The sequence below is a fragment of the Phalaenopsis equestris genome, unplaced genomic scaffold (assembly GCF_001263595.1).
Source record: "Phalaenopsis equestris unplaced genomic scaffold, ASM126359v1 Scaffold000036, whole genome shotgun sequence".
Taxonomy (NCBI): Eukaryota; Viridiplantae; Streptophyta; class Magnoliopsida; order Asparagales; family Orchidaceae; genus Phalaenopsis; species Phalaenopsis equestris.
The window spans coordinates 6,410,265-6,425,331 of record NW_018164478.1 but is presented as its reverse complement, the minus strand read 5'-3'; the positions used below and the strand labels follow the sequence as shown (position 1 = coordinate 6,425,331).

General features: G+C 35.5%; 1 protein-coding gene across 2 annotated transcripts; it reads right to left on the bottom strand.

Annotated features, from left to right (window-relative positions):
- Positions 1–227: 227 nt before the first annotated feature.
- On the bottom strand, positions 228–7,873 carry LOC110018902 (galacturonosyltransferase 8). Of its 2 annotated transcripts, XR_002293404.1 has the most exons (3): positions 6,374–7,873; positions 1,830–2,168; positions 228–721 (listed from the first exon to the last, which is right to left on the bottom strand). XR_002293404.1 is itself a non-coding variant. In XM_020716377.1 (2 exons), the coding sequence occupies exons 1-2, from the start codon at positions 7,793–7,795 to the stop codon at positions 1,893–1,895; spliced, it is 1,698 nt and encodes a 565-aa protein (XP_020572036.1). In that variant the 5' UTR covers positions 7,796–7,873; the 3' UTR covers positions 1,703–1,892. The 2 variants fall into 2 exon arrangements, 1 of the variants encoding a protein (XP_020572036.1); XM_020716377.1 differs by lacking the exon at positions 228–721 and having other exon boundaries at positions 1,703–2,168.
- Positions 7,874–15,067: the final 7,194 nt, after the last annotated feature.

Sequence of the window (15,067 nt, the reverse complement as noted above, 5' to 3'; positions counted from 1 at the left end):
CGCATCGATCGTCGTAATCTGTTGATTTTGAATCCTCCTGCCGGTATCTCTTTTCGATCTCGTAAAATCCCGCACGATAATCAATTGTTGCGCTTCTTCGAGTCCACCGTCGGCCTGATCTTCGCATGCAAGATCATCTCCACTCACCGGAACTAGCTGTCTCTCAGCTCCAGCCTTGTCCAGTACCGAGTCCACATTTATCGCTGAGAAAACCCGTCTCTTGGCTCCAGCCTTGTCCAGTACCGAGTCCACATTTATCACTGAGAAAACCTGTCTCTTGTCCTCCAAGGGCCGGCTTTCCGGATTCTAGTGCGCCAATCTCGTCGTCTTCCCCTTCGGAAGACATTCTTCACAAGGCTGTTGACGCAAGCAACCACATCGATGGAGAAATTCTCCACGCCTGAATCTTGGGTGTGCAGGCCGGATGGAGGTCTTTGAATCGTGGGTGACGGTTGTGATGGATTTCATGCATAAGAAGAAAAAGATGGAGATATTTCTAGATAATGAATACTTCGAATCGTGAGAGTCTGAACAGTCCATAACATCTCCTAGGGATTCCGCTTCTCAAGGCTGAGCCAGCTAACTTGGCCAGGCTGCCCGCTGGTCTGGCTGAGTCTAGAGGGTCCAGACTGGTCCTCCTTAGAACTGTTTGTCGTCTGCAGGATTGGCTCTCCCGTCGGCTGGGGCGGAAGTATCTCCATTAACATAGTTGTGTCACAAACTATCCAGGTTTCAACATTAATAGGATTAAAAAAAAACCCTTCTTTAAATGAATCTTCAATAAAAAATAATTGAGGCATTTACACACATACCGGCCAAATCATACCTATTTACATACCTAACATCTAAACTTTACCTTTTAGAATTACGCTACTCAAAACTTTCATATCAAATAAAAATATCATAATTTTAACTTTTAAGAAGTGAAATATACATCTTCATGCATAAATAAGATGATATGAACGTAAAAATTGAAGTTTAGGTGTTAGACATGCACGTGAAGAGGAATTGCGCGGTATCATGCATGTATGCAAATCTTCCAAAATAATTTAGTGGCAAACCACAACAGCTATTATTTAGTAGGAAAAAAAATTCCAAACGTATGGATAAATTTTTATATGTTAACACTACAGCATTTAACTATTGGTTTTATGACTCGCGAGAATGCACAAGTTAGAACATTAACATTTTCTGGACTATCAACATAAAACATAAAACACAGGTGATCTCACACTTAGGAAAAGGAAAATAAAATTACGGGTGGAGTTCGAATATATACGTATTTTGTATACAATGAGGTTGCACATGTTGTACGACAATCTGTTCAATATATACAACAATGATGTACACAAAGTCCGAATGCCTCCAGACTCCACACATAATATTCTCTCCGAAGCCAGAGAGTAAGAGGGCGTAAAGAACATTATTCTAAGAACTGATAGAACGTGCAGAATGTAATTTATCAAATGAGGATATATATTTGGAACATTTACATACATGCCACACAATTTTTATATATTTACATATATAACACCCAAACTTTCATATTTACAAACATAATACTCATTTTTTTAACATCACACCAAAAATACCATGATTACCAATATTTTAAATATATTTCATAGAAATACGACAACGGATTTCATTCACAGGGTAAGATGGTTATAAAGCTCAGTTATGAAGCAAGAACAACAGAAGCTGCTATAAAAAAAAGTAAATAGCTCTGTGGAGATTACAGAAGTCTTATGTCATTCATTTCTAAGATAGAATATGAGCTAATATTTCATTAAAAATATTTGCAGCAGACAACAAAAGTAATAAATGCATACCAAATAATTCCATCTGTGTGTTTTAATCTCTGCAGAGAAGCTTTGTAAATGACTCATTCTTCTTTATGCTCCGAAATTACAGAGCTGAATGAAATCGTTGTCAAAATCAACATACTTTGACCAGAGCGGCTTAAATTGGTTCATACCAATGTCGAGCCATGGTTTCATATTTCCATTAAAATGAACAACTGCAGCATTCTGAATCTCCTCCATGCTTATGCTTGGATTATAGCCGAGTCCGAGCACGTGCCAGGATTTGTCGAGAGGCTTTGTGGTCGAGTAAAAGGTGATCAAACCTGGAGGCAAAGTCCCCAATTTCCACAAGGTACGATTCTCATTCTGCAAAAATAAATTAACCTTAATGACCTTCAAAGATGACATTTTTAATATGAGAAAAGATTGGACCCAAGAGGAACTTCAGCGGGAAGCATAGAGCTGGTCTAATTTGGTCTATTTCATAACAAATAACAAAGGAAGAGATGTTATGGTATGACTCATATATCATATAGGGACAGACGCTGGAACGAAGCGGAGCAGAGCGGAGCGAAGCGGAAGAATCTGTCCAAATCGGAAAGTTACGTTATGTGGGTTGAGGGTGTTGGGTCAACGCCCCGCTATACGGTACAGGGGTAATTTGAGAATTACATATTGTACTGTAGGGTTTACTCTAGGATTATAAATAGAATTGTTTGTAATACTAGGTCTTTGAGAGAGCTGAATATTGTATTCTGTAATCTTTTCTGAATATTAAAAAGGAGGTCGTCGCTCTGCTCCCGAGGATGTAGGCATCTTTGCCGAACCTCGTTAAATCTCTGTGTTCTTCTGGAATTGTGTCGATTACTGTTTTTCTTCGCCCTAATTTTTTCAACAAGTGGTATCAGAGCCAAGATTCGAGGGGAAGAAAATTCTCATCGGCGCAAGAAGAAATTCGGCGGCGAGATTTTGAGAATCAGAGCCAAGGTTCGAGGGGAAGAAAATTCTCATCGGCGCAAGAAGGAATTCGGCGGCGAGATTTTGAGAATCAGAGCCAAGGTTCTCGGACACCGCAATCTCTGTCGAAGGAGAGGGAATCAGAGCCAAGGTTCTCGGACACCGCGATCTCTGTCGAAGGAGAGGGAGTTCGCGACAGGACTCTCGATCGCGGCTCTGCTCAGGGAAGCGGATCGTGATAGAGAGCTTGGCTGCTGGGAGATTGTTCGGCTTGGGAGGACGCTGCTCGGGAAAGAATCGCGAAGGAATCGCGGAAGTCAGGCGGACCAGGGAGAAGGAATCGCCAGAGGGAGTTCGGACTAGGAGAGCGGAAGGATCGAGGCACGCGAGGAGCAGCACTGTTCGCGGGACGCACTGTTCGCGGGACGCAGAGGAACGCCGGGAGAGAACTGTTCGCGGGACGCAGAGGAACGCCGGGAGAGAACCGCGGAGGTTTCGGCGCTGCTTGCGGAGAAGATTTCCAGCTGGGAGCCTTTTGCGGAAAGGAGTTCGGTCCTTTCCTTCCCTGCGCGGAGGTGCTGGAGAATTTGGCCGGAGGAAAAGGAAAGTTGCAATTTTTCCTTGCTGGAAGGAATAATTAATTCCTTGGAAAGTAAGGAATTGCCGTGGATTTCATGGAAAGAAAAGACACAGTAATATTATATTCCTAAACTGGAAAAGTGAAGAAATCTAGCGGAATATTCCCCTCCGATTTCGTTTGCTGGAAGGCGCAAAAAGGAAAACTTTTTAATTAAATTGCTTTAAATCAAATTAAGTAAATTTAATTAAGGATTTTCTTTGCTGAATAAAGAGAGGAAATAAAGAAAATATTTATTTCTTTTCTTGGAAGCGAAGAGGAACTTTTTTTTTTATTTCAAATTTTATTTTTTTTTCAAAAAAAAAACTTAATTAAGGGAATTTTTTAAATCCTTATTTGAGAAATATTTTGAGCAAGCAATTGTAGATTAATTTGTTACACGATCAATTTCAAATGACAATTTTTGGTGCAAAATTCGATGTGGTGAAGTTCGATGGAACTGGTAACTTCAGATTGTGGCAAACAAGAGTAAAAGATCTGTTGGCTCAACAGAGAATCTTGAAAGTTTTGCGGGAAGTAAAACCAAATGTCATGAGGATAAAGATTGGGAAGAATTGCAACAACGAGCGGCAGCAACTATATCCTTATGTCTGGCAGATTAGGTTATGTATCACGTAATGAATCTGAAACCTCCAGGGGATGTATGGAAAAAATTGGAAACTCAGTTTATGGTTAAATCTCTGGTGAATAAATTGTATCTAAAGCAAAAACTGTATGGGTTGAAGATACAAGAAGGTTCTGATCTGACGCAATATGTTAATGGCTTCAATCAGATAATAACAGATTTATCACGGTTTGATGTGACTATTGAGTATAAAGACCGAACAATGATTCTATTGTGTTCACTGTCTTCTTTCTATGAACATTTGGTGACTACTCTTACATATGAAAAAGAAACTATAAATGTTAATAAGATTACTGCAGCATTGTTAACTCACAACCAGTGGAAACAGAATGCAGGGGAAAGCTCTCAGGGCGACAGTTTATATGTGAAGGGTAATCAGAATCGTGAAAGGAAGAAAAAAACTGAGGGTTCTAGAAGGCAAAATTTTAGATCCAAGTCCAAAGACAAAAAGATGATTCATTGCTACAATTGCAAGAAGTTAGGTCATATAAAGAGAGATTGTCCAAAACTCAAGAAGCAAACTGGGGAGAAAGGTGATGCATCATCGAAGTCCGTAAATGCGGTGCTGAGTGACAATTCAGATTGAAGTGATGACGATATACTTTCAGTTTCATCTACTCAGTTCACGGATGCATGGATTCTTAATTCATGATGTCCTTATCACATAACACCTAACAGAGAGTGGTTTACTTCATATAGGTCAACTAAATCTGACTCAGTTTATCTAGGTGATGATAGATGTTGCAATATTGTTGGTATTGGAGAAGTCAGAATTAAGATGTATGATAGCACTAAGTTATGTGGGTTGGGGGTGTTGGGTCAACGCCCCGCTATACGGTACAGGGGTAATTTGGGAATTACATATTGTACTGTAGGGTTTACTCTAGGATTATAAATAGAACTGTTTGTAATACTAGGTCTTTGAGAGAGCTGAATATTGTATTTTGTAATCTTTTCTGAATATTGAAAAGGAGGTCGTCGCTCTGCTCCCGAGGATGAAGACATCTTTGCCGAACCTCGTTAAATCTCTGTGTTCTTCTGGAATTGTGTCGATTACTGTTTTTCTTCGCCCTAATTTTCTCAACAAGAGAAACATGCATATCACTCAATTCCAACATATTTACATATCAAATACTTGAACTTTAATTTTTACATATTTGCCACCTTCCCTGCGCATAAAAAAATACGTTTCACTTTTTAAAAGTTAAAATAGTGATATTTTTGATATGATATGAAAGATTTCGGTGGCATAAATATAAAAAGTAAAGTTTAAATCTTTATGTTTAAATACATATGACTTAAGGAGTTGTTTTGTTCACTAGAAAACAATGCGGTCAAAATGATGGCATTTTCTTTGTTATAAATTTTGTAAAGAAATAAGGCTATGAAGTGATTTTATTTTAATTCACTAACTTCACCTAAAGACAAAATCCTAAAAGTTATTTAGCATACAAAATTTTACTATGCAGCATGGAACTTTATATCAAAATTTAAATAAGCTATTCCATATCAAAGTAGAAAAGCTTCAATTTAAAGCAATCTGTCACAATGTAAAACATGTACAATTGAACACTTAGCTTCATCATCAAAACTGAATAATACAACTATATTTTGATTCCTCTGCAAATAAATGAACATTTTTACTCAGTAATAAGTCTTCTTTCAAAAAATAAAATAGCAACAATCATATTACATAAGGGAATTCACATTATTACCACATATATCTTATGTATATACAAATTTAAATCCTAGACTTTATTATGTACTTGAATAACACTTAAAATTTCACCATCAAGTTAAAAATACCATTAATATGATTTCTTCTTAAAAAAAGACATCTTTTCATGCATAAGTTTTGATATGATTACGAAAGTAACGTTTATATAATGATTGCGAAAGTAACGTTTATATAAGTAAATATCTAAGTTTGGCCATTAGATATTGATATACATAAAAATTGTGTGGCATGCATGCAAATTCCCTCTTACATAAATCATATATGTTCAAATTGATCATAATTCCACTTCTCCAATCATTATTAAGGAACGCAACATAAGGTGTAATTCTAATTTATGCAACTCTTCTTTTATCATTAGTCTAAACCTTCTTCTCTATACCTTATATATCAACTTTATCTCTTATTGGAGCATCTTCAACCGTCCACCCTCACCTATTCATTCCAAAATCACACAAACCAATTTTCCACCACCATACCTTCTCTCTTTCTCATAGTTTCCTCATTGAAATTTTGGCATCAATGCAAATCCAGGAAATCACATTATCAAACAATAAAAAAGAAAGAAAAGAAAAAAGCCACCTTTAGCGACAACATCTATTTTACAAGAGACTTACCAAATTCTGCCAGTAATGGTACTGCTCAGTGCACTTCTCTTTCCTCCATGCATCCAAATCAAAGAAATTCATCCCATAAGCCCATCCACAGGCTTTCGGATCAAACTTCTCCTTGATCAGCGGGTGTGAGAAATTCATGTACTGTGCATAACGATGAAACGATCCAAAGCAAGTTTCGACAGCTCCATTCACCTTCCCATCCATATCAATCTTCCACAATGCAGTCAGATCCTTCTGTACCACTACATCATCATCCAAGAACAGAATCCGGTGCAGCTTAGGATACATCTCCGGAAGATAAAACCTTAGGTGATTAAGCATCGATAAGTACTTAGGGTTCCTAAACTTCATATTTGTTGTGTCCTTGGTAGCATTCTCAAGCTTGTTCTCAAAGTAAAACCTCTGCAAGTTTGCCGACTCAAGCTGCCGGAGAACAGGAACATAAGAGGAATTGAGAAATTTATAGTCCTCAAATGCGCGGACCTCTATATGAGCACCGGCATAGTCCTTGAGCTTGAACATAACCTGCATCGCACCAAGATTCATTCGATCGGTGACGACGTGGAACACGTGCTTCGACGGCTCCTTAGCGTTCTTAACGGCCGAATTGAGAACAACAGAAGCAGCAAGAACGTTGTCAGAGAAGATGGCATAGTGATAGAGCCGAGGGTTCTCAAGTGCCGGCGGAGGTGATTCCGGATCAGCGTAGCGGTCGAAATGGGAGATCCGCTCCTCCATTAGCCGCATTGCGAGGCAGTGAAGACTCCTAGGGATTGATTTGGCCGCAATCAAGCTCGAAAAGGCGCCCTGCTTCTTCGCTTTAGTGAGCTGCTCATTAACGGCAAATATCGTGTCCTTGAGCTTCTGGATCTTGAGCTGGTTATCGAATGACTCCTTGGCGTCGGCGATGAGAGTCCGAGCGGTACGTATGCGGTCCTTGACATCGCGCTCGAAGCGACGGAGGGAGGTCTCGTCGATAGGGTTAGAGGGGTCGAGGAGATGCCGGTGGTCGGAAATGAGAAGGGAGAAGTTGCGTGAGATCTCAGCGAAGAGGCGCAGTTGTTTGGAGTTCTCGAGCTTCAGCTTGCGGGCGTAGGAAGCGTAGGAAGAAGAGAGACTACCGTGATCGGCTGCCTGCTTCCGGATCTGGTCGATGCGGTTTCGAAGGGGGTCGGATTTGACGGCAAGGACGCGTCGGTGAGGGAATCGTAAGTTGAGAAAGTATCTATCCGGCGAGATGGTGGTGGCGGAGGAGAATGAGAAGGCGGAGGCGGTGGAGGCGGGGTTGCGGAAGGGTACAAGGAAGAGGGTGCCGGCGGTGAGGGATAGAAAGACGACGAGTGTTAGGAAAAGAGAAGATCGGAGGGATGAGTTAGGTTTTGGATTCGAAAGTCGGTGAAGGTTTTGTGCAGAGATCGCCATTGCGATGTTCTGATCTCCCTCCCGCGCCCCCTCCCTCTCTGCTAGGTACAGAGGTACTTAGAAGTCGTTAAGAGCATTTATTACTTCAATAAAAGGTATGTTATCTCCAAATAACTTGATTTAAATAATGAATTGAAAGGGATATTATTTCAATTTGTCTTTTTTAAGTTAAAAAATAGCATAATTTTCTTAATGATTAACTTAATATTAGAACTTATTTTCAAACTTGTCCCAACATTATCTTGCTTGCTCATATGATTTTAGGTGATATCTTACATTATATGTTGTTGAAATAGACTTGCTTTTAATTATTTTAAATTTGCTCAAAATAGATCAATCTTATTTCCACAAAGTTGGCTTTAATCCAAACTATAGTATTTGATTATGAGTTGAGTTTTGAACTTAGATTTGTCCTTAAGCACATCCTAGGCTAGATCTATAAACCATATTATTAAAGATAGGGGGCTTCATTTCTTCTAGTAGGTAAAGCCTTCTTGAGAAGTGTCAAGGGTTTTTCTCCTTGTCCAAAGGAGGCGAAGATGACTTGGATCGCTATTTTTCTCTTTGAATTCTTTATTTATATAAGAAAATGAGGCGAGAATTTAAATTCTTGCACATTCTTTAAGAAAAAAAAAAGCTTCGTGCTCAAAAAATGAGGCGAGAATTTAAATTCTTGCACATTCTTACAAAAATGAAAAGTTTTATGCTCGTGAAACTCTAATTCATGGTTAACATGATGTGTTGTCTGAGAGCTACCTAAGAAATGATACTTTCTCGAGGGTAGAATCTTGCTCACCTCCACTATGGTGAAGGACAAATTTACTTTAATATCTATATTTTTTTATTCTCGACCTCTGCGGCTTGGGTTAGAACAACTCGGGAGGTAATTGTGCAGCTCATTATATTGAAAGGATCTTATTTACACATAGCTCGATTTAATCATTGAATTGAAAAAGTTATTACTTCAATTTGTTTTTTTTTTATCTAAACACATGCATAATTGTCCTGATTATGAATTTAGTATTGGGAATATATAATATTCATGTTTGAAAGTCAAAATATGCCAATAATTTCTCAAATCATAATCCACTCAATATTATCTCGACCTCTGCGGCTTGGGTTAGAACAACTCGGGTGGGTTAGAACAACTCGGGAGGTAATTGTGCGGCTCATTATATTGAAAGGATCTTATTTACACATAGCTTGATTTAATCATTGAATTGAAAAATATATTACTTCAATTTGTTTTTTTTAATCTAAACACAAGCATAATTGTCCTGATCATAAACTATTTTCATGTTTGAAAGTCAAAATATGCCAATACTTTCTCAAATCATAATCCACTCAATATTAAAACTAATGTTCAAACTTGTTCCATCATTATCTCATTATAATTATTTGACAATTAAAATAAATTGGAATAAATTTAGAAAAAAAAATTATCACAGAAAATTCATATACAAATTATATGACAATTGATTTAGAAATCATTATATTATACATGAAGATTTTGTATTGCATAAATTTGAAAATCAATTTAATGATTTTTCATGGTACAAGATCATGACATAATTTTTATGCTATGTGATGTAATTTTAGTTGATATCTTACATGATATGTTAGGAATAGACTTGATTTTGATAACTTGCAAAATTGCTCAAAATGGTTCAACTTTAATTACCCAAAGTTGGCTCTAATCCAAATTATAATATTTGATTTTGACTTGAGTCGGATTTTTTTTTTAAGCACACCCTCGACTAGAATTGTAAATAGGGGAAGTCATCCCTTCTAGTAGGTGAAAGCTGTTGGAGAGGTGTTAGGGGTTTTCACCTTGTCCAAAGAAGGAGCCGAAGATGACTTCAATCCCTATTTTTTTTCTTTGGATTCTCTATTTATATAGTAAAATGAGAAGAGAATTCAAATTCTTGCATATATTCTTTTTTAAAGAGAAAGTTTCATGCTCATGTTATATGCCCTTTAGCATATCGTACTGGATGTCATAATTAAGTGACAATTTCCAAAAAATTTTCCTTGAGCATCTACTCTGTTCTTTATCCTTTATCTTAAACCTCCTAGGAACTCTAATTCACGGTCAACATGATGCACTATCTGAGAGCTACCAAAGAAAGGATACATTCTTTATGGTAGAATCTTGCTTGCCTTTGTTGTGTAGAAGGGCAAATTTTGTGATAGCATGAACTCTCACACATTAAGGTCTTGTTGACATTGGCCTAATGAATTGACAGTTTTATCTCGTTAGTATAACTTCCCAGGAGTCACCCATCCTAGGAGTGAGTTACAACAACAGAGCAAAATCGTGAGCTCACTAAGGCAAAGAGAACAATAACTTGATGTGTTAGAGTTCAGGTTGTCACAAATAATATGAGAGCATAACACCAGCAGGAAGATGGAAACTAAATGCCACACTAAGAAAAATGTAATGCCACGGGAGCCACCTTCATATCTGCCTAGTGGATGATTATGATTAAGAAAACTAACGAGGATGTCAACCACTTAAGTGGGGGAGATTGTGAAACCACTTATGTAGAATGAAGTCAAATTCTTAAACGTCAATGCACCTTTTAGTGTAACGACATAATTTCAATAGAAACTTCAAAGTTAAGAATGCTCATGCTGGAGCACTTCTAGGATGGGTGACCTCCTAGGAATGGGGCAACACGATGAAGCCATTTGGCCAAGGTGGACACTACTTTGATCGGTGAGAGTCCATACTATCACAAATTTCCCCCAATAACATCCCTCTTTTTATTCTCAGCCTTCTCGGCTTGTGCTCTAATCATAAGGTAATTGTGCAGCTCATTATATTTGGCATAGCCTAAGCTGCTTGACATGCCAGCAGTGGCTCCATGAAAGATGTGTCCCAACGAATGTTGTGTCCCATGTGTGTACATTAAGATCATCTTGATAAAGCTCTTTCACTAAAAAAAAAAAAAAAAATAATAATAATAATAATAATAATATAATGTCAATTTTATTTCTCTGTAATTATTTTAAAGAAAAATCAAATTTGTGATTGGGAATTTAATGAATGTGGATATCAATATGTTGATTTATTTGCCTATGGAGGATTTTATAAGATTGGGGGGAAGGAAAACTTTTCTTAATTTCTTGAATGCTTTCTCAATTTCCTTAGACTTTTATGGATAACATTCAAAAAAATTTTTTTTTTTAGTACATTAAAATGTAAGAAATTTTAATAAGAAATTAAAATAAATCATTAATGCTGCAAAAAACTTAGCCCTCACAAACCCTTTGTTAATGTTCCAAATTCAGTTTTAATATATTCAAGTTTTAAAAAAGCCTACATGATTAATTATAAGCAAAATTTGAAAGTTTAGAACTTTGTTGTTACAAAATATTTTGCATGATTTAAAATATAATGATCATTGAATTGTGAATTGGCAAGAGTTGTTTGTTTTATGGCTCCAATGGAGGTCCATGATAACATCCTAGTAATGGTTGCACCTCTCTTTTTTTATTATTATGAATTCAAATCTATAATTGTTTAAGAAGCAAATTATCTTAAGACTTAGATTTTGGAAAAAAAATATTAGAGATGCAGAAATGCATCAGGACTCCAATAAAATTGCGCCATATCACATGACAGATGCACTTAATAAAAAAATTATATACTTTAATGTATAGTCTGCTTTCTACGGACATGTGACACAATTCATTTGAGTCCTGATATATTTCTGCATCAGTCTGATGTAATATTTTCTTCAGATTTTGAGCATGACTTTTATGCCAACAAAAATATCTAGTCGAGCACAGATCCTAATGCAATCTTTTAGATTTTGATGAGTTCAAACGATTGAAAAAGAAATATATAGAATCAATTATCAAATTGTCTAAACTCCAAATTATATACGAGCACAAATCTTAATGCAATCTTTTAGATTTTGATGAGTTCAAACGATTGAAAAAGAAATATATAGAATCAATTATCAAATTGTCTAAACTCCAAATTATATACGAGCACAAATCTTAATGCAATCTTTTAGATTTTGATGAGTTCAAACGATTGAAAAAGAAATATATAGAATCAATTATCAAATTGTCTAAACTCCAAATTATATACGAGCACAAATCTTAATGCAATCTTTTAGATTTTGATGAGTTCAAACGATTGAAAAAGAAATATATAGATATTTGAATGAAAATTTGAATGAGAGGAACCTAATGATATTTAGAATATCTTGATACAAATTCTTCGTATATATGAAGCATATAGAAGTATGGTTAGAAACTTCACAGCATAAAAAATCGAATCACTTCTAAAATTTGCATGCTGTTAGTCAAAATGAGCTTCTCAATGAGGAAATTTTGATGGGCTAAGGATCATTCAATTTTTATATCATTAAGGATGTATGATATCTTAATAATATTATATGATTAATTGACATCAAAACAGATCATTCAATGACACTTTAATTTCTAATTTAAATGACTCCACAAATCAATAAACTTAGCTCTGTCATCACTCGACATCCATTCCGTATTTGAGAACGAATGCTAAATTAATGTAAGATAATAAAAATGTAAGATATTTGTGTGTTTATCGAATGACATCCTCCATAGTTATTTTATGAATATAATGTTTTTATATTTTAATGCAATTCTCCCTTTCAATTTATATTTGCATGTTAATATTTAAATTTGATTAAAAAAGAATATTCCTGTTGTGTGCCGGAAAATTCACGGCGGTGGTGATAATATAATATCTTAGTATTGTTCGAAGATTTAGTGCACACACAAATGATATAAAAGTAACGAGAGGAGATACCACAATATTTTATGAAGAAAAACAAAGGTAGAGAAAAAATCATAGAGCCTAACCCTGTTCAAACAATCCACTATAAGTGTGCGAGCACAATGGTACACCCTTTTCTCACAACTGGGAGAATAAAGTTATTGTTTTATTCCAAATGCATCACTTGTCGGTATACAATGCAAGAAAAAATGTAGGTGATAGAATAAACGTTATATTAGGGTTATGGCAATCATTAACAATAGTCGTTGATGGTCGTTGTTCACCAATTATGGAGGCTGAAAGTTATCATTAGGAGAAAAAATGTAGGTGATAGAATAAACGTTATATTAGAGTTATGGCAATCATTAACAATAGTCATTGATGGTCGTTGTTCACCAATTATGGAAGCTGAAAGTTATCATTATGTTTTTAATTCGAATATTACATGTTATAGTCATATTTGAGATATAACGTTTGCAAGTAGAGGTCACTCGTGATTGAAGATTGATGATGGCCGACGATGATGGTCAACGTTGGTCCATGGTGGGTGACAGGCGGTGGTCGGCAGTTGCGGAAGCCAGAAGTTATTGACGGATTTTCAATCTATAACGGGCTCTAGAATTTATATTCTTCTCCTACCCCTTCAAGTGAAGAGAGGGATCAATTTATAACCTATAGGTTAGGGGCATTTTGGTTTTTTGATGAATACTTCCCCAATTACCTGATCAGATGTCCCATATTGATCCTCGTTCATATGAATTTTCTAACGATTTAAGTGCCTCAATGACCTTGGCATAAAGTAATCTTGGGCTCATTAAATTTCACTTATCTAGACACTTAATTTTACTATAAATTTGTCAAATTTTGAGTTTATTGGCTTTTCAATTGACAGTCCAAGCTTCCAAATGTATTTTAATGGCTTGAAATAAACTTGAGTGAACCCAGATCTACCAAACATTGGTATCATCGAGCTCTTCTTGTCCAGATGAACGATTTGACTGTAAACTCACTAAAATCGGGTCCCAGATGATTTTGAATTCAAATTTCAAAGGTTTATTGTTAAAAAATGCATCCAGATTTGTGTTCGATGATAAGAATTTATTGATGACACATCAATTCCAAATGCACATGATCAACAATTATGCATATAATCTACGTATAATTAATATTACATTCATGCATCATGATATTACAATTCATGTCATTAATTCTCCTTTATTTTTTTAAATTAAATTTATTAGTTATAGGATGACATAAGTTACACTAATAATCATTTCAATTAGGCCAAATGCTCAAAAGACTTTATTCTAATTTTTTATGTTTTTATAGGCTTAATTTTCATCTAACTTTATGCCTATAAACTCTATTACTTTACAGTCACAAATATTAGATCATGCAATATATTTTTTCCTCGCCGCCCTCTCAATCCAAAACTAATAGATATGTAGAGAACCGAATAGCATGACACTCATGCTTTTTTTTGAAAAAAATTACATACATAGCAACCAATTCTTATGGATTGCCCTATTTCACATCAAAACTTTCATTTTTACACGCATATCACTTTACTTATAGATAAAAAAAGACGGTTTTAATTATTAAAAGATGATAATGAGTGCTAATCATTTGATATATACCACTAACAAGCTTAATGGGGCGGAACTCGTATTTTTTTTAGGACGAGTAAAATCACCAAATATTGAACATTTTTTAAATATTTGGCAAAAATATATACCAAGGGGAGACAATTATCTACCAATCAATTATGCCGAAATGTAGTCAATAAAATGGGCCAAACGTTGGTTGAAACGTCACTATAATGTCTAGTAAAATGCAAGTTTAGTGAGGCTAAAAATGTTCCATTCACTGATTGCTGTCCCCTAAAGCATTCACACGAGGAAGCTAAGAAGCTGCTTTGTAGCAGCTTTTTCTATCGATTGCTACAGAATGAGTGCTCCTTCGGTGCGATCAATCCAAGCTATTCAAGAATAATTCAAATTAAAAATATCTATTTAAATCAATACCAAGTGATTCTTCTGTCTTTATGTGTAGAATACTCCAATTTTAATATTTATTTATATAATACCAAAAAATATCTCTAATATTATTTTTGAAAAAAATGAAATGGATCTTTTCATGCAATTATTTTGATGTGATTATGACATTAAAATATTATAGATGTAAATATCAAATCATGGGTGTTGGATATGAAAATTTATTTCATACCGTCTATAATTTAAAAAAAAAATAATAATAAAAGTGGGACCCACCGAAATACATGTTTACCCTGATGAACGATAGAGATCTGACAGTATAGAATAATTTTTCATTGGATATGACTTCTTAAGAGTTATTTGTAGTTATTTATTTTTTCCTAAAAATATTTATTAAATTAAAAATGTTAAAGTTTTCTTTTTTGGCCATCACATAATAAATTAAATGATAAATACATTATCATAGCCAATAAGTAATGGCCTCAACCTAAATAGGATCACGAC

Excerpts from the sequence above, each read along its gene's own strand:
- LOC110018902 (XM_020716377.1), bottom strand. The coding sequence starts at position 7,795 with ATGGCGATCTCTGCACAAAACCTTCACCGACTTTCGAATCCAAAACCT. Across the intron at positions 2,169-6,373 it reads ACCATTACTGGCAGAATTTG|AATGAGAATCGTACCTTGTG; the intron begins GTAAGTCTCTTG and ends TTATTTTTGCAG.